This window comes from Poromitra crassiceps, assembly GCF_964638095.1.
Source record: "Poromitra crassiceps genome assembly, chromosome: 8".
In the NCBI taxonomy this organism is placed as follows: Eukaryota; Metazoa; Chordata; class Actinopteri; order Beryciformes; family Melamphaidae; genus Poromitra; species Poromitra crassiceps.
In genome coordinates this window covers 19,378,724-19,398,319 of record NC_139629.1, presented here as the reverse complement: position 1 = coordinate 19,398,319, position 19,596 = coordinate 19,378,724, and the positions used below count along the sequence as shown (strand labels likewise).

Below are 19,596 nucleotides of genomic sequence, written 5' to 3'. Positions count from 1 at the left end.
TGCACATACATACTGTACATGCAGTCTATCTGACGTTAGGACTTTTACTGTGTCGTGTCGTGTCGTGTGTGTGTGTGTGTGTGTGTGTGCACGTTGACCTGGTTAACTAGTAGCATGTCAAGTGGGGTCAAATACTAGCAGTTCAAGACAATGTCACAAAAGAGGATATTAGATTTCTTGTATAAGCCTCCCTCTGAGCCAGGGTGAGGCAGCACTAAAGAAGTGGTACGGTCGGTGTGAGGGGTGAGGTTAGTGTATCGCGGCTGGTGAAGTAGTCATTTTACCACCCCGCCTCCCAGAAAAATAAATAGTTCCAAGTTTCAACGTGGACAGCCGGCTCGAAGGCAAACGGCACTCTCAATTACTTATTTACTTCATATTCTTATTATTATAACCTTTATTTAAACAGAGAAGGCCATTGAGAGCAAGCTCTCTCGATGCCCTGATTACAGTATAAAAACAATAAAAGCACAGTAAAGTTACAGTAAACAACAGCAGTGTTTCCCCTAGAAGATTTTTCAGGCCTGGAGGGATTTCGAAACGTACCCCGACCGCAACGGTGGGGGCCCTCGCTGGCGAGCGACGCTAAACTTTTAGCTAACCTGTTCGCAATGGCATCCCAAGTATCATCATACTATTATGGGATGCGATCCGAACAGTTGTATTATGGGATGTGCGTTTCCCAGGCAACGACACACGTTGACACATTTTGGAACAGCGCTGCACGCTGGCACAATGCTCCTAAAAGCAAAATGCTTATTGTTTTGAATTGCCATAAACGTTAATTGAAATTTTGGGGAGAGCAGGAAAAAAAAAACACAAAAACCACAACACACACACACACACACACACACACACACACACACACACACACACACACACACACACACACACACACACACACACACACACACACACACACACACACACACACACACACACACACACACACACAGGGCCCACCAGGCCTGTAGAATGGTAGGGGAAACACTGAACAGATTATATAACAAACTGGACAAAGACATCAACATAAGGGACAACATCACTACTTTATTCAAATTGGCTAGGTTATAATATGAACGTGATGATTTATTTTCCGTGGACCAAATGTGGGACCTACAGCGTGGCAATGATCTGTATACAGTTCATAAAAAGACACGTGAGATACAGCAGGAAGTTTGCAAAGTAGTGCTTTGTAAATAAATAGAATAGAGTTCCGTTCTCCTCTCACTGCCAACAACTGCCACCCAACTTTGTCACAACGATGCATTCTAAAGCCATGGCCAGTTATGAAGCTTAAGGCCATGGCACAACAATCAAACATTCTCAAACAAACACCAACAAACACCAACAGACAATTGTCTGTGAATGTTGGCAGATGTTGGAGATTGTTTGAAAGCATGGCACACCGACCAAACATATTCAGCACAACAGTCCCAAACATGTAAAAAAGAAACACCAGAAAAATAGAAACTGCACTGTGTTACAGCACATAGAAGATGGCTCAGACTGACAAAGTTAGTTATACATCTGTCAGTAATACAATGATACACCCAGTTTAATTATTTTGTAGCGACAGATGGCCTTAAACGCCACACTCACGTGACGCTTCTTGAGAGAGAGGTAAGGTAACTGCATCTTTCTGCAGACTTTATCGAGGGACCATGAAGGCGTCATGTGACAGGCAACCGCAGGCAACGCTAGTTGAAGCATGGAGGTCCTGCTGATGGCAGCTGCAACAGTGTTTTCTCTGCTATCAACCTGGTTAATCTCGCTATATTCTTCATCACAGCGGGTCATTACCCACTGTGCACTTAATCGTGCACTAGTTCTGCATAAGCACCTGCAGCTCTCTCCTTATTTTACTGATGTTCTCAGTGATCACACGGCTGTTTACATGTGTTTCTGAACGGCTAGCTAGTTATTAGCATAGCTCGCTGTTAGCCGTCATGGATGTTCTCTCTCTCCCTCATTATGTAACCTTGCTGCGCATAACATTACTTATTTGCGGGAGTGCATGGGAGAAGTCTCCCGCTAGTGTTGTTGATGCCCAGTGTGATGGCACATGGTTGGCGGAGAAACGTATGTTTGCTGCGTCGCGTGTAACGTTAGTTAGAGGAGGCTCTGCCTCTGACCAAACTGACCAGACAACCGCATGCATTAGGCGCGCATGCGTGAGCTCCGTTTCCATGGATACGCGACTGAAAACATGGGAAGTTACCAGACAACAGCGAACAGCGAACAACGCCGGATTGAACAAGTCGAATCCTGGCAAACATGACAGAACATCGCCGAACATCGCCAAACACGAACAGACAAGGACAGACAGCTATGGCACACCAAACGAACATTTGTCTTTGTTCCTGTTTGTTTGTGTTTGTTTGAGAATGTTCGTTTGGTGTGCCATGGGCTTTAGAGGGGAATGATAAACTGTCTGCATGGAGAGGTTTAGAGGCAGGACTCAGGGCATATCATTTACATCACCATAGCCCATAACGGACAAAAAGGTTGACTGTACAAGTTGCTTTCTGCAATCCTGGGTAAACTAATAAAAGGATAACTTCAGATCGATTTAGGCTTGTGTTTGTAGTCCTGCCCTGCTAAAGTCCTGTTAGACTAACTGAAAACTAGTGAGGAAGGAGTGAGACATCTTTACGTGAACGTGATCTGAACAAACCGGCTTTAACTCGAGATCAGGGGTTCCCACTTTGAAATCTGAAAATCTTGCGGAGCCCACCAACCAACCCTTTCATCACAACTCTGGTCAACACACTAAGATAATGTATTCCCCTAATCTCTATATATTTATTTTAATTCATTAACGGAGCATGTGGATTTGGGCATACGGCAAATTAATAATCCATCCACATACAAAGAAATTCAGGCAAAATCCCCCAAAAGCCAGATTGCCAAAATGTTCTCCCCCTTACGCATCAGAAGTATTCGTGTGCACGTGCACAGGGGTTAAAGTGGGATTTGGCGGGTGATTTTGAAAAGAAAATGCAGACGCATTTCACTTCCTACCCCCCAAACAATGCACTGCACTTTACTTTACTTTTAGCTAGACTGAAGTCAAATTTAACCTGACATGGTTTGAAAGCTGGCATGCTGGGGTACATCACCCAAATATGTCTTAATAATCACATTAGTAATGTTAGTAGCCTAATTAGTAATGTTATTACAATAGCGTTAGCGCAAATGCTAACATGCTAAAGTGTGCACACGTGAGAATAAGAGTGAATGTACAGTAATTGCCAAGTACAACAAACAGACAGGCATTTGTCACACATGGCTGGCATCGTCACGCTCAAACAGCCGGCCACTTGAAAGGATAGGAAGACAAACATGCAGTGCTGCTGTTGATCATGTGACATGTGCCTGGCAGCAGAGGACAGTTATAGCACAATAGCACTCTCGGTCGCAGATGCAAATATATTAAATAAATAAATAAATAAATAAATAAATAAATAAATAAATAAATAAATAAATAAATAAATAAATAAATAAATAAATAAAAATACATAACTGACCAAAACAACTTTGGTTTTAGAGATGCTGCTGACACTTTGGGTCGAACAAAAACAATTGTCAAGTCTGTTAAAAGCCATTGCCTTAAGAGGTATAGTGCATTCATCATATGATAGCGCAAATTCAAAGTAGGCCAAGTATTCTTTAGTGACTCAGGTCATTTTGGCTCATTTCAACCAGCAGAGGTCTGTGCATGTACTCCAACAGTCAGGCAGGATCAATAGTGTGCCTAACTGACATGTAAGAGAAGCTGGAACTCTCGTTTACAGGTTGACCGGCTCTGAATGACTGTTTCAGTGAAAGAATACTGTGTGTGTGTGTGTGTGGGGGGGGGGGGGGGAGAGGGCACACTTTCACTGAGGCATTTAGCATTAAAACTTAACAAGTCTCCCTCTCCCTCCCCAGACGGTAAGTGGTGGTCTGGTGCAGCCGGGAGCCCCGAGCACACAGGCCAGGGCAGAGCAATCTAGTAAGAGAGTGGCGTCAGCAGTGGAGGTCCACAATGCGTGACTCAGTAGCCAATGAATAGCCAGGAAGGAGTCTCGCTCAAATAAAGCTGATAATATACAATTTGATTCTTGAAACGTCGGACCCTTTCAAAGTACATCACAAACGATCCATTTTGCTGCAACTCGACAGCGCTGCTGAATCCAGGACCTTACTTCCGGGAACTAGGGATGTTCATTTTGAAAATTTTCCAAAATCGATAATTGGTGAAAATTAACGATCAATTATCGATTATCGATCATATTAACACATTGAGTGCCAGCCATTTTTTCAATCCTGTAGGTAAGTTGTGCCAGGTTTTTTTTTGAGGATTCTGGCTCATTTTACAAGAGCCGAGGATTATTTTCTGTTAAGAATTCGTGAACACCAATCATCTAAAAATAACTAATAGAATGTGTGCTTTCTCTGTCTAAAAGAGTTAGTTTGCAGAGTTAGTAGTTATGTAGATATTAGCCGTTGAGTACAGCATGGTTTCAGAGATTTTCAGAGAGTTTGGAGATAAATGGATTTTTAGAACCACCTCACGTGCCTGTGATTATGGGTGCCCTTGTCTCCCACTCTGTGCGCTCTCTCTCTCTCTCTCTCTCTCTCTCTCTCTCTCTTCTCTCTCTCTCTCTCCTCTCTCTCTCTCTCCTCTCTCTCTCTCTCTCTCTCTCGAGAGAGAGAGAGAGAGGAGAGAGAGAGAGGGAGAGAGCGAGAGGGAGAGTTGCTTCAACTCCTCCCTCCGTGGGCGTTCTTCTTGGCTGCAGCGGCCGTCACAAGCTTGTCACCAGTCTCAGTGCTTTGCTGCTGTCCTGTGCCTGTGGCTGCGCGGCCGCTGTTTGAGGAAGTCGGGATGGACTCGCTCGCTTCTTGGAGTTTTGGTTGAGAGAAGCTTTTGCGATTCTGGTCATATTTATGCTGCGTGTTTCAAAGTGTGTTCCACCTGTAATCTATTATGTAAATTTGCAATCCCGCATCGCCAGCAATCAGCGCGAAAACGAAAGCGTTTTCCCCCATCCATTTTCATGAGAATGGCTGGGGTGAGAATGGCGTGACAAGTTAAAAAAATGCTTGCCTTCCTCTAGTCAGGAGAGCACTGTCGCCACTTAGTGGTCGGTAAAATAGATTATACACATTCTCTTGCTCCAATAGTGAACTCGAAGATGTAAAAGGGGTTGATTGATGTCCCACCGTCAAAAAAAAAAAATGTTTATGTAAGACGAGATATCTCGGCTTTGGCACTCAAGCGTTGGATTATGTAAGACGAGATATCTCGGCTATGGCACTCAACGTTAGCCTGGTAAACCGCCCGTCACGTGAACTCACATTTCATTTGGTTCTCCGTGACGGTCTGGACCCGCACAGGCAGTTTAAGATGATTGGTCGAGCCATGCCGGCCATTGCCGGGCCGACGAATCAGCGGCGGCCGTAGGCGGGCAGGCTCGTCTGGGCAAGTAGTGGGTACATGGTCTTTGTAGTTCTTTTCACTCGTCAACATCGCGGAAGTGACAGGCAGTCTGAATGAAATTGAATGTAATGTTCCCAATTCTATGTATTAAATTCTAAAAAACGACCCTCAACATTTGGGAAGGCTAAGCCACACAACTAGTTCGTTATAATCTAACTAAATGCTTCGAAGGTGACTTTACGACCGCGAGGACTCAATCAATGAATACCACGGAGATCATCCACAGGCACCTTCCGCGATCTGATTGGTTGAAGTTAACACCCACCAGCGGTGATAGACAGATGGGTCATCCAATCACCTGCCAAGTAGCTTGGACAAAGTGCCCGCCTCCGTCAGCGGGTCTGGTGACTTCAAACCCAGATCGACTGGTTTAGTGAAACCTATGTGGAGCTATACCGTCCATCTGGCAGCGTCAGGTTAACTCAACGTGTTAATACTTAGAAAATTTTCAATATTTTCATTTTTTTTTTTTTTTACAAAATGAATGCCTATGGCAGAAAATACGAAAGACAACGTGTTCTCCTCAATGAACTCTTTATTTCAATGTGTCTCCTCTCCAACACTGCTGTCCCCGGCGCATGCCGGTGTGAATTATCCCATGTTTAAATCAGTTTTGTTGGCACAAAGGCCCGTGCCCAGCCAGAAAACTAGAGACTATATGAAGCTCCACCTCACGTTAGTCGGCTGTGCAATGGAGTGGGGCGAGGAGGAACGAATTCCACCCAAACCTAGTCCAATTTTTTTTTTTTTTTTTTTTTATAATTAAAAAATTTATCCAAATGCCACAGGATCGATTCCAATCCTTAACGATCAATTATCGATTTTCGATAATTGATGAACATCCCTACCGGGAACTCTTGAGAGTAAAAACCTGGTCCATTGGAGTGAATGGAGATGTCGTCGCGACTCTTCTATATACACGGCTCTGGGCCCAGGGAGTAGACAGCCCGATGACATCACAGTGTCTGCCCCGGGTCATGTGACCAGGAGAAGTCTGGGAGCGGTGCACTGAGCTGTCACAATGCATCAGACCAACAGCAACACACCCACACACACACACACACACACACACACACACACACACACACACACACACACACACACACACACACACACACACACACACACACACACACACACACACACACACACACACACACACACACACACACACACACACACACAGGGCGTGTGTGTGGGTGGAACAGCACACATACGCTGGGCTTGGCTGTGGTGCAAAACCTGAGTTAGTGTAGAAGACCTTGGGGTGGAGATGCAACGTCTAATATGGCTATTAACTGGATAAATGCTGTAACACACCACTGTCTCATAGCTTACATTTTCCACATTTAACCCAACCTAAATCCAGTCCACATATAGGAGGTTATAATTAATGTTCCAATACAAAAAATGGAAGAAGAAAAAATCACAAAAATCCACATTGAGGCACGTCATTGTTGATTCCCCTTAGATACCGGGAGAAAATGGTCAGAGATGTGCTGGTTCTCATGGCTCTCGTCATAACAGTCTCATGGCAACTCAATCTTTCAGGGCAAAACTTAGAACAGGGCTGCCAGGGACCAACAATCATATATCGGTATTTTTATGATTATATATACAAAAAATTTGAACATCATGGAAAAGTTAGTTTTTTTCCATAATTCCTTTCAAAAAGTGAAACTTCTCATAGATTATAGATTCATTACACACAAAGTATTTCAAGTATTTATTTGTTTAACTTTGCATAAGTCTGGCTTCCAGCTCATAAAAAGTGTTCAGTTGTAAGTGTAAGAGATGTCACAAGCACTTTTATTAAAACAAGATGATTATCATCTGATCAAAATCAAATGCAAAGACAGGGTTTCCTTCCCTTAAAACAATTTAGATTCAATAGAACAATTAGAAGTAGTGGAGTTGTGCAAGTAGTGTTGGGTTCTGTTTGTTGTTGTTGTTGTTGTGTTTTGATCAAGTTTTAATTTTTTTCCCAACTGATAGAACAATTTTAAAACTGTACTATTGCTGCTTTCTTTCACAAAATATTTATTTGTGAGATTTCTTGATGAATAATCATCAGTAATGTGGATATAATGACTAAAGTGGGTCAAGGCGAATAATAAAACAGTCTGGTGAATTCAGAAAGCAACACCACTTTACCGTAATGCAGCCTATAGATGGTTTTCACAGAATTGTGTTGCTATGGGAACAGATTGAAACCTAGCTTATTTCCTGTCAGCTTGTATAGATAGACCTTATTTGATTGACATCACTCATGTACGGGCACGCCCACCACCGCCATATTGTCAACATAGCGCTGCAGCTCTCAAGTGACAGCCTATGTGAGAGCAGCGTTTATAGGAAGCTAGCCGCTGTTAGCGTTACCTGTATCGTTCCAATTGTGTTCGGATGGTGACCTGCGTTATACATGGCTGTAGTAATGACAGCAATAAAGTCCCCGTGGTTTGTTTCTATCTCTACCGTCCACAGACGTGAAGGGAGCGAGACTGAGGATACGTCAGCAGCACAGGAGATGTGTGGATAGTTAGGAGAGACAGGTGAAACTTTCTGACAGCTCCTCACAGCAAAGTCTGTTCACCTCGTTATTTTGTTTATTTATTACAGGCATTATAACGGCAGCATACAAATAACAACGGTGGGGTTTTTATTGCTGTCATTACCATCGCTATTTTGTAATGGAACAGAAAGGACAATAAGGCTGTTACTAGTTGTCAGCTGCAGCGCTGTGTGCGCGCAGGACGGTATGTCAACAATATGGTGCCGTCCAGGGTTAGCCAATAAGGTCAATTAGCAATCACTGCACTGAAGTAAGCCAGGGGCAATTTAGAATGTTTATGTTGTCAAGTTAAAACCATCTATAAAACCAGGAAAATATGACACGTATGCCATATCACAATATTATATGGGTGTAACAATATGCGTATTCTTTGTATCGAACCGTTTAGGCCAGGGGTGTCAGACTCATATTAGATCAGGGGTGTCAGACTCATATTAGGTAGAGGGCCGGATGTGTTCAACTGAAACCTCACGGGGGCCAGATTTTTTTTTTTACTCAAATCAATTCGACTCATTTACCCATTTACTTCACAAAAGAAATACTGCTCTTTCCATTTCTCTTGAAACTGCCTGCATTCCGTGTCAACCTTTCTCTTTTTCGACAGCATCTTGTTGATTCCTTTGTTTTTTGGTAGGTAGCTGAATGCGCGATTCAATTCCAGCATGGCATCATGGCGGCTTTGTTTACACCTGATGACCTACTGACATACTTTCTTGTAGTGCAGGTTAATTAACTTATGAATGAACTCTTAGCTTGCTTATTAGCCACACATAGTTCATGATAATGGGGTGCGAATTTAATAATAATAATAATTAAAACATTTTTTTTTTTTTTTTTTAATATTCCAAAACATCTCGCGGGCCGGATGAAACCTGCCCGCGGGCCGGATCTGCCCCGCGGGCCGTATCTCTGACATCCCTGGTTTAGGCATTGCAAACCAAATGAACCGAACAGTGCAAGTCTTCTACAAAGTTATATGATTGAAAATGAAAACTGAGACGAAAAAGACAAAAGGTGTTAAAAAAAGAAAAAGAAATTTGAAAGCAAATGTTTTAACTAGACTGTGAAAATAATAAAATAAGTAAGTTACTTACTAAGTAAGTAAAATAAATAAATAATTATTATATTTTTTACCAATGACATTTTTCTCTGATATTTCTACTTTTTTGCTGCATCGAAAACGTACCGAACCGTGACACACCAGTGTCATATCTAAACGAATCGTGCATTTTGTGAACCGTCACACCCCTACAATATTACGATATCCAAAATCTAAGACAATTAGTCTCACGATATCGATATTATATCAATATAATATTGATATAAATCCAGTCCTACTTCCAACATGCTGGCTGAACTCTTCTAAAAGACTCCGATGGATAGAGCGATTACAGCCTGTTTGGTGACCTTGTTACTTGAGGATCGGTCAGAGGGAGGGAGCGACTGACTGAAAAGAAGACACTATTTTCCCTTTCTGCGGTCATATTGGGAAACGTCACATTCATAACTAAATCATAACTTGTGCAAGCATGACTGTTTAAGCCCATTGCGCAGTCTGTAGTGTGAGAACCTATTAGACCGCGCACACACACACACACACACACACACACGCACACACACACACACACACGCACACACACACACACACAAGACAGCAGGGAGAGGAAGGCTGCCCTGTGGCTGTTGGCTGTATCAACATTGTTTGCTTATCGCAGTGCCATCTTACTTTCCCATGAGATGATGCTGCGGGCTAACTGACTCCACGTCCAAGTTAACACGAGCACATTATAGATTCCTTCACAATAGCCTGTTAGTCTGACACGTACTATTGCCTACTAGTGCTGTTATTAACCTCCACACACTAATCCACTGACTGAGTCATGTCGGTGCAACACTGTCAGAACACAGCAGGCAGGCCCCGCCCATATCCTATGAGAACTGCCATCGACCAGCCACTGAGGCCCCGCCCACGTTTGCATATTTAAAGGAAAAAGAGGAAATGGCCAATTTGAGGCGCACAGATTTGGGAAATGTTGCAGTGAGCCATCAAGTGATGCAACCGTGACAGAGGAAACGACACTGCGCTTCCTCGTCTGGCTCCTGGTTCCCTAAAGCAGTGGGTCTCAAAGGTGGGGTCCTTGACGGGGTTCCCCAGTAAAAAGGGCAATCATTGATTTTTGCTATAATTCCATCCATAAGTAACACAATATCAGAATGTATGACTATTTTGGTCATGGGTGTGATGACCCTCCCACTCGCCTGAGGGGACATTCACACCAAAAGCGCTTTTTTCAGTCAGAACGCTATGAAAATCATGTTGAGAGCGCTTCCATTGTGCACAAAACACAGCGCACGGAGAGCGTTTTTTTTTGGGGCTCCGTTTGTTTTCCCCTGTAGTCGCGTGCAGTACAGATCAGAACACAACGACCACAAGGACGGTAGCCAGCTGGTTTTGTCTGTTTGATGTTGTTCACTGTCAACACGAAAGCCAGATTATTGCCAATTCTGGCAGCAGCGGAGGTTGAAAATCCCTCGGGAGGAGAAAAGGTAGGTGGAGTGAAAAAGACGAGCAGGGCACTTTTCCTCTAATGTTCAACTTTTTTCAGCTTTAAAACGCCCACAGCGCTCCTCCAAAAACAACAGACGCCACCAGCACTAAACGCCAGGTGTGTTCTAGGGCTGTTGAAACGAATTTTGATATTCGAATATTATTCGAATTTAATAATTATGAACGAAATTCGATTATTATTATTTTTTTTAAACGAATATTTTTTTTATTTTAATAAAAAAAAAATTTTTTTTTTTTTTTTTTTTTTTAGAACACTAGAACAGTGACAAGTTCTGACAACATACTTGAAGAAAAGAGTGTTAACTGAAGTTGACTGTTGAAGCTGCTATACTGATGTAAACCTACCTGTAGCTCTTAAAATGTATGTTCATTCATTGTTAAATGAAGTTGACTGTTGAAGCTGCTATACTGAATGTAAACCTGTAGCTCTTAAGTGCAATACGTGACTGATTTTTTTTTGTTCATGGCTCATTGTTGTTTTGGCAAAGTTTACTTATTTGTTTATTGATAAGGAGCTCAAACAAAGGCTGTGTCTTTTTTTATTATCAATTATTTTATTTTAGCATTTCAGACAGCACCAATACATCACTGATGAATATTAACTAAGCTCTGGTTATCTGACCTATTTTCTAATGCAATGAATGTACAAGGAACATGTTTTCTTAAATAAACATCATTGCTGGACTATTTGTGATAAGCCTAATATTATTTTGAATATTCATCCACCATTCACTTTTCCATCTACATTTGGTAAAATGCTTAGAAAAAGTTTTACTTGGTCAAACCCAAAGATTCAGCTATATTTAGAATCAGAACATAACATAAGAGAAGACAACAATTCACTCAGACCAAAAAAAAAAAATTTTTTTTTTTTTAATTCAATTAAAAATGAATTAAAATATTCGAATATAATTCGAATATTAAAATGTATAAAGCACTGAAATTCGAATTTGATTATAGAGGGAGATTGACAGCCCTAGTGTGTTCATTAAAAGAGGAGCACGTTTAGCGCGTCCTTACATAGAGAATGAATTACAGAAAGACGCTGGCAGCTCCAAAAACGCTTTTGGGCTGATTGCCCCCTGACTCTGTCTTGCAGGGTGTTGGGGTCGTTCTGTTCACACCATTGAGTCTCTCCCCTTCCTCACAGATGCACCTTTTGTTCTGTTCATTTCTTAGTTTGTGTTGTCTAGTCATTTCCCCTTGGTTTGAGTTACTACGTTATTGTTTCGACCCCCTCAGACGTATGTTAATACAACCGGGCTCAAGGAAGTGACAAATGAGGGGAGTCATACGACAAAGTAAAAGCTGAACCAATAATGTATTAAGCACAAACTACACTCAAGAAAAGAACAGTACAAAAGGTGCATTGGTGAGGAGGAGGGAGAGAGTCTGGATGGTCTGAAGGTCTGGTCTGAAGGTCTCATGGGTACACCGGGCCCAGGTGCACCCAATCCGCTTAAACAACCCAACACCAGGCTCCTGTTAACCCATTGATACCTGATGCAGCATTTGTGTGTGTATCCCTTTAAGACCGCAAACCGCGTTAATGCGGTTCGCGGTCTTAAAGGGATACGCACACAAATGAGGGATATACACGCAAATGCTGCATCAGGTATCAATGGGTTAATGTATGACAGGGCCAGGAGAGTGGGAGGGTCATCACAAACGCTCAAATCTTATCAGATGGGGGACCCTGGGGCAACATCTTATCAGATGGGGGTCTGTGGTCCAATTTGTGTCAGTTTAGGGGAACTTTAGTTTAGGGGACGTTTGAGAAGCACTGCCTTAAAGCACTTGTTTATTCAGCTGAGGAGAGATGCCTCCACATCAGTCACAGCATGGTCACGTCCAAGGAAGAGCGGCAAGAAAAATGTCTCAGAAATACTACAGAGAGAGAGAGAAAGAGAGGGAGAGAGAGAGGGAGGCAGAGAGAGAGGGAGAGAGAGAGAGAGAGAGAGAGGGAGGCAGAGAGAGAGAGAGAGAGAGAGGGAGGCAGAGAGAGAGAGAGAGAGAGAGAGAGGGGGGGGGGGGCAGAGAGAGAGAGAGAGAGAGAGAGAGAGGGAGGCAGAGAGAGAGAGAGAGAGAGAGAGAGAGGGAGAGAGAGAGAGGGAGGCAGAGAGAGAGAGAGAGAGAGGGAGGCAGAGAGAGAGAGAGAGAGAGAGGCAGAGAGAGAGAAAGAGAGAGAGAGAGAGAGGGAGGCAGAGAGAGAGAGAGAGAGAGAGGGAGGCAGAGAGAGAGAGAGAGAGGGAGAGAGAGAGGGAGGCAGAGAGAGAGAGAGAGAGAGAGGGAGGCAGAGAGAGAGAGAGAGAGGGAGGCAGAGAGAGAGAGAGAGGGGGAGAGAGAGAGAGGGAGGGAGAGAGAGAGGGAGGGAGAGAGAGAGGGAGGGAGAGAGAGAGGCAGAGAGAGAGAGGGAGGGAGAGAGAGAGAGGGAGGCAGAGAGAGAGAGAGAGAGAGAGGGAGGCAGAGAGAGAGAGGCAGAGAGAGAGAGAGAGAGAGGTAGGCAGAGAGAGAGAGAGAGAGAGAGAGGGAGGCAGAGAGAGAGAGAGAGGGAGGCAGAGAGAGAGAGAGGGGGAGAGAGAGAGAGAGAGGGAGAGAGAGAGGCAGAGAGAGAGAGGGAGGGAGAGAGAGAGAGGGAGGGAGAGAGCGAGGCAGAGAGAGAGGGAGGCAGAGAGAGAGAGGGAGGGAGAGAGAGCGAGAGGCAGAGAGAGAGGCAGAGAGATAGAGGGAGGGAGAGAGGGAGGGAGGGAGGGAGAGATATTGAGAGCGTGGGAGATGGAGAGAATGCGTATGTCCATGTTGAGGGTTCCCACACATTTTCACAGGTAAAATTGCAAAACTTGTGCAAGACTTTTCAAGGATCCATAATAGAGCTTCCATGTATGTGAGGCAGTGACTCTGAATCAATACCAGAAATGATGATTACACTGGAGAAATAGGACAGGAGTCAGGACACACCTCTCTATATTCACACCTCTCTATATAGGAATTTAGCCTACGTCACCAGCTACAGAAAATACACTTGTCATTATGTTACATTTGGTGGAAGGTTATGTTACATTATGTTACATTTGGTGGAAGGTTATGTTACATTATGTTACATTAGGTGGAAGGTTATGCGCGGAAATTACTGTAACAATTAACTTCATTACACACAACAAAATTCCATGACTTTTCCCAAAACTTTCAAGGATTTTAGTAATAGACCCTTTTCACGGGGGGCCATTTTGTGTCGAAAAGGCAGGGTAAACACAGGTGCAAGCAAAACACTAAATGAGGGTTTCCAACTTCCATGATTGGAATTTGGAAATCCTCATTAATGTTTTGCCTGCACCTGTGTTTATTCTGCCTTTTCGACACAAAATGTCCCCCGTGAAAAGGGTTGATTCCATGACTTTCCAGGCTTGGAAAACGAGATTTTGAAATTCCATCACTTTCCCAGGATTTTCTATGACCGAGGGAAGAAGTGGAAATACGTCAAGAGAAGTCTTCGCTAACAGCCTACTGAGTGTTTGTGTCTGTCTCCGTGTCTGTAAATGTGAATGATTGGCTGCATCTCCAGATGCCGAGTGTGCCCTGCATGCTGACGGCACAGCTGATCACAGCCATCACTGGCTCCTCTTGTGGCTGCTCGCTCGCGGGGCACAAAGGGCAGATTGAGGGATCAGGAGTGTTCTTGGCTCTCCTCTTCTCCATTGAGTTACTGATGAGAGGAGATCACGGAGTGTTCTTTTACCACATGCCTTTTCAAACTGCCTGCCACTCTGCTTCCCAGGTTACTTTAAAGCCCTTTCAGCCCAAAGACACGCAGGTCAGGTGAACTGGAGAGACGCTACAGGTACACTGCCCCTAGGTGAGAATGTGAGCCAGTGTGTGTTTGATGTATGGTATCAGTGGTTCTCAAAGTCCTTGAGAGGGTTTGAAGGGGTCCCCAGCCAAAAAAAAGTGAATAATTTAATTTCACTATCATTCCATCCATAAGAATTCCATCCATAAGTAAAACAATAATACCCTGGGAACCTGTCAAATCTGCAAGCTCATGTTTTATTTGCTCTGGCAGATGCATCTGCTGCCCCCCCTCCTATTCAGACAGATTTCCACCCGACCTGAAAATGGTCGGCCAATCACAACCATTTATCTAATATAGAGAGAGACACGTGCGGAGCGCGTCATCATTCAGAAACCACGCCCAAAACGGGGGGAAACAGAAACCCCCCCTCCAATCCTGGCGTTCTCCTATGTCGCGTGCATGGCTGCGTGTTGCACAAAAAGATTGTATATACGGAAGATGAACACTCCAACTTACTTCCTTGACAACTAGATCCACATTTTCTTCTCGTTAATTCTCAATGGCTTCCTTCCTATTGCTCAGGGGTACAAAAAAACTTTAACTGGTGATTTTTTTACATTTGTTGTCTGCGCAGCCCACCACACAGCAGCTTTTATCTATGTTTAATTCAAGGAAAATGACGCTGATCTATGGGAGTGAATGGAGCGATTTCCCCCGTGATGGGCGTGGCCTATTTCATGCAGTGTCTCTATGGGGCAGGTTTGATACGATGATTGACACAGAGGAGCGCCGTTGAGGCATTTTTGCAAACAACCAAGTCCCAAGTTCTGTTGCTCTGATTGTAGGTCTATCCAATAGTGTCCAGGGGCATTTTGGTCTGCGCCCGTTGATAACGCCCCCTGGAAATTGAAATGTAACTGAGAGTTTAAAGACTCAGTTGCATTTTGCAAATTGATGTGGCGATGTCAGGCTAACAATGACAGAATGTATGACTATTTTGGTCATGGGTTTCATACACGTTCTGTAATAAAACATCTGAAAGCAAAAAATCGTATCAGATGGGGGTCCGTGGTCTAATTCGTGTCAGTTTTGGGGTCCTCGATGTGAAAAGGTTTGAGAACCACAACCACTGGTGTATATACTGTATAGTATGTATATGTGTAGTACAGTGGTTTATAATGAGGTAGTATGGTATACACAGACAGTATATGGCAGGTTAGGTAGGCTATATGATATGATATGATATAAAGAGACGTAAGCCCTACATGCTTCTGATAAAGCGTTTCCCAACCAGGGGTACGTGGTGTACCCCTCGGGGTACTTGAGCAGCTTGTAACGGGGTACTTGGGAAGATTGGGGACTAGTACAATTTATTTCCGGCAGGTGTCGACTTACACTAGGCTACTCTGTGAAGGGGTCACGTTCACACATGTCAAACCGTGCAGACCAACTAGCTACAGTAGCATCCAGCATAGATTAGATAAATGGCTCAAACGGACACTTGTTGTTGTCACTCCAGATTCAGCTTTAGGGAAGCTCGGTGACAAAAGGGAAAAAAAGAGGCCAAGCACAAACACCTGCAGTTCAGCAACAAATATATTTTGTATGGATTTAGGCTACCCGTACGTCCACGGATCCACCACAGCCACAGTTTCCTTGCGGTACAAAGTATAGGCATGGCAAAACAGCTCAAGGGGTACATAAGATGAAAAAGGTTGGGAACCACTGTAAAGGGATATTAAAACTAACTTGTATTGACTACAATTCAAACATGCGAAGAATAGGTGAGCTGAGGCTCACTCCAGGAAGCCAGGTCAAAATATCTCCGTAAACATCTAGGCGTCTATAATCAATGTATCCTATCAGCTATTACATATTCATATTCTGTTGATAATCTACAGCATATCCACAATAAAGGCATAGATAGCTACCTCGTGATGTGTTTAGGCTATAATGCAAACTAAAGCTTCACATATCTGGGAGCTGCAAGTACACATGTTAAATTGAGCAACAACAAAGCAAAGCAAAGCAACGCACAAAACCCATTGACATGTCACTTCCTCAGGCATGCCATGTATCTAAGTGGCAGTTGTCCAAACCAAATGTGATCACAGCCAAACAGATTAGAGCCAGATTAAAGAGTTCAGCTGTCAGTCTGTTTGTAAACCTGTAAGTGATCAATACTTAGTGTGCCAGTAGGCCCAGTACCTACTATATTACTAAGTCGAGGCTTAATGAGCAGTAACGACATTATTGTAACACGAGTTGTTTTCTTTTTTCCATAACACTTCTTCTGTGGGTTGTTTTGCATAAATAAATAAAGCAAGGTAATGAGCTAAAAACGACATATAATGATGGGTAGATGTGACAAGTGAAGACAAGGTTCACAATCTGAATTGCAGACAGACCAACCGACCGACCGACGTAACGTTACTTTTCAACCTGCTGCATTGTAGCCACGTCAAATAATACCCTATGTGGGGGGTAGGGGGGTGACGTCTGGGCAGTTAAAAAAAAACAATGTGCATAGTGAAATACTGTTCTAGGCGCTGTGTCATTGACAGTTAAAAACATTAACTATGTACAGTGGTATCTTGGTGAATAGGTCGTCTTAAAAGTGTTCTCTAAACTCACTAAAACATCTGGCCTCTCACTGAAACTTTGTTACGGAAGAAAACGACGCGTCCGGCAGCGCTGCAACTGACAGCCGAGGCGTCCAATGGCTTTCATTGAAACGACTATCAACATTCCAAGCGAGCCTGTGACCGCCAATTAGCGGGAGAGGGGGCGGGTCCTGTCAGATCTCAAGTTAGATGGGAGTATACAGAGGGCCCAATCCCCGGGGTGGCAAAATAATCATCGCCGAGGAAAATTAACGATGGCCAGGGGGTTGCTGACCCAACAAGTCTGGCGGTTAACCGGGGTACTAGCCTATGAAGCGGAGGGCTACCTCTGAAAGAGTGATATAACCGTTGCATTTCTGGTTGACATGTACATAATAGGGAGGCAACATAAGCTAGACAATAATAAGGAATAGTAGCACCGGTGTAAACAAATTTAGTAAAGCAGGCACCTACCCAGAAATTCTCTAGGAAGTATGGCGTTATCATCTTGCTTTATTCCTTCTTCGCAGCAACACTTTGGGTAGTTGCAATGCAATTTTTATAGACGAAATCCTCCACCGTCCTCCCCCCGTTCCTGTTGTATATCTGCCTTTTCCCCGTTTTCCTCCTGTCCCCAGTCTCTCTCCCCTTTCTTCTCCCTTCCCACCTCAGACTCCACCTCCGCTCGGCTCGGCTGCTTTAACGTTTCTACCCCGAGATATCCAGAGTCAGCTCACAGTCAGCTCGGCGGAGGAAACAGCGCCACCACTGGCGGATGGATATTATGGCAGAGTAAAAAGCTGTCTTCAGGTACCCCCCCCCCCCCCACGAAAACTCACGAGTTGATGTTACAGTAATTGGCTATCAAGGGAAATAGCCTATTATTGTGTAGATTCAGTCAAAAGTAAATTTGTTTAATTCGACTACATTATTATGTTAATGATGATAGAAACTGGCATTCAAAAGAGGGAAGTTTGTCATGTCAAATGTTCTTCTGCAGTGCCTTTCCTCAGAACATAATAGTGTTTCCAATTGCACCAGATTGATTGTATTCGGCAACCTAAGCCCATAATGTAACCTCTGGGGGTCCACAAAGTCGTAAAGATACTCTGTGTGTTTCATTGAATATCTCAAGAACGCAAGGTGCAAATCATGAAATGCCCCCCCCCCCCCCATCATAGGAAACAACTTTGCCATTCACTGGAGGGCTCAGATGCAATTGTAGCACTTTCAGAAGCTTTGTAATCCAGACTTGAACTACAATGCCCTTTTTTATATTAATATTATATAATTATATTATGTAATATATATATATATATATATATATATATATAGAGGCTATAATTTGTTTGGGCTACCTTGGTCCAATGATGTGAGTTTGGGCTACCTTGGTCCAATGATGTGAACACATACCTGCCATATTGCCCAGCGCTGCCTGTTTAAAAGTTGTGGACAGTTGGAGAGAGACATTTACCTCTCCCATATTTCCTTATAGGCCATGTTGATATAAGTAGCTACAAAAAACAACTGCTCTACAGAAATTGAGAAAGACAAAACATATTAATGTAAACAATTTATTCTGAACAATGTACAGATTCAAGCAATATAACCAGTAACACCCACTATCTCATCTATAATAAACAATAACAAATATTGTTACAAAATTACTACAGTACAATATAGACAAAAATAAACTTAACAGTGTGTAAACAGCTGTGCAACATTGTATTCAAATATAATGCACAGAGTAGGTAAAACTAACTTAAAAGTACAAAGAGAAACATTGTGCATGGCTGTTGAGTGAAATATATGCAATTAGGCTAAAGGTAACTTGGAATGAAAATAGAAAGTACAACATTTTGGACTTATTAAATTAATTAAACAGCAGGGAAGCAAGATGACCGACAGCGTCTGTCTGTCTGTCAGCCTCAGTTGTGATTGGTTGGAGACGGCAGCAAAGGGGTGGAGCGATCGTTGGTCATGGTCTTGGCTCCTCTGAGGAGAGTCAACATGTCTCCTCCTCCTCGTCCCCCCTGGCCCTCCTCTGGATCTTGGTCCTGGGGCGGGACGGGCGGGACCATAGCACAGCTGCTGGTGGAGTCCAGGGAGAGAACACTTGCTGATCCTCCTAACTGGTAGTCACTGGTGCTACTCTTCCTGGACAGTGTCTTACTAGGAGAGGCTGGAGGCGTCTGGTGGGTGTAGCTGGAATCACCCTTAAGGTCCAAAATCACCCTTTCGCTGGCTGGAGGCAGCTTAGTGGGCTCGGCTGTCAGGTTGGTCATATCTTCCAGAATGGTCTGCACATGGGTCAGCTCTCCCAGCATGCCGATCTCATGGTCCAGTACAGGTTTGAGCATGGTGACGAAGCTGCAGTAGTGGCCTCTCTCCTCAATCATCGCTCTGCACACCGCTCTTTTCTCAGTCTCCTCCAGGATGGCGTAACTGACTTTAAGGTCCTGCCGCGCGCTGTCCAGCTGGCCCTGCACCTTGTTTTTCCCTTTCTTCTTCACCTTTTTCTGTAGTTTGATGGTGCATGAAATCTTCTTCTTGACGTCCGCCTTCGCCTTCTTATGC

At 43.6% G+C, this 19,596-nt stretch overlaps 1 protein-coding gene across 3 annotated transcripts in view; it reads right to left on the bottom strand.

Moving 5' to 3' along the window:
- fcho2 (FCH and mu domain containing endocytic adaptor 2) overlaps window positions 1–17,628 on the bottom strand; it is an 89,460-nt gene extending 71,832 nt beyond the window's left edge. For all 3 annotated transcript variants that reach the window (XM_083641337.1, XM_083641335.1, XM_083641336.1), the window contains exon 1: window positions 17,494–17,628. In XM_083641337.1, coding sequence (XP_083497463.1) covers window positions 17,494–17,526 — 33 coding nt within the window. In that variant the 5' untranslated portion in view covers window positions 17,527–17,628. The remainder of the gene's footprint in view (window positions 1–17,493) is intronic.
- Window positions 17,629–19,596: the final 1,968 nt, after the last annotated feature.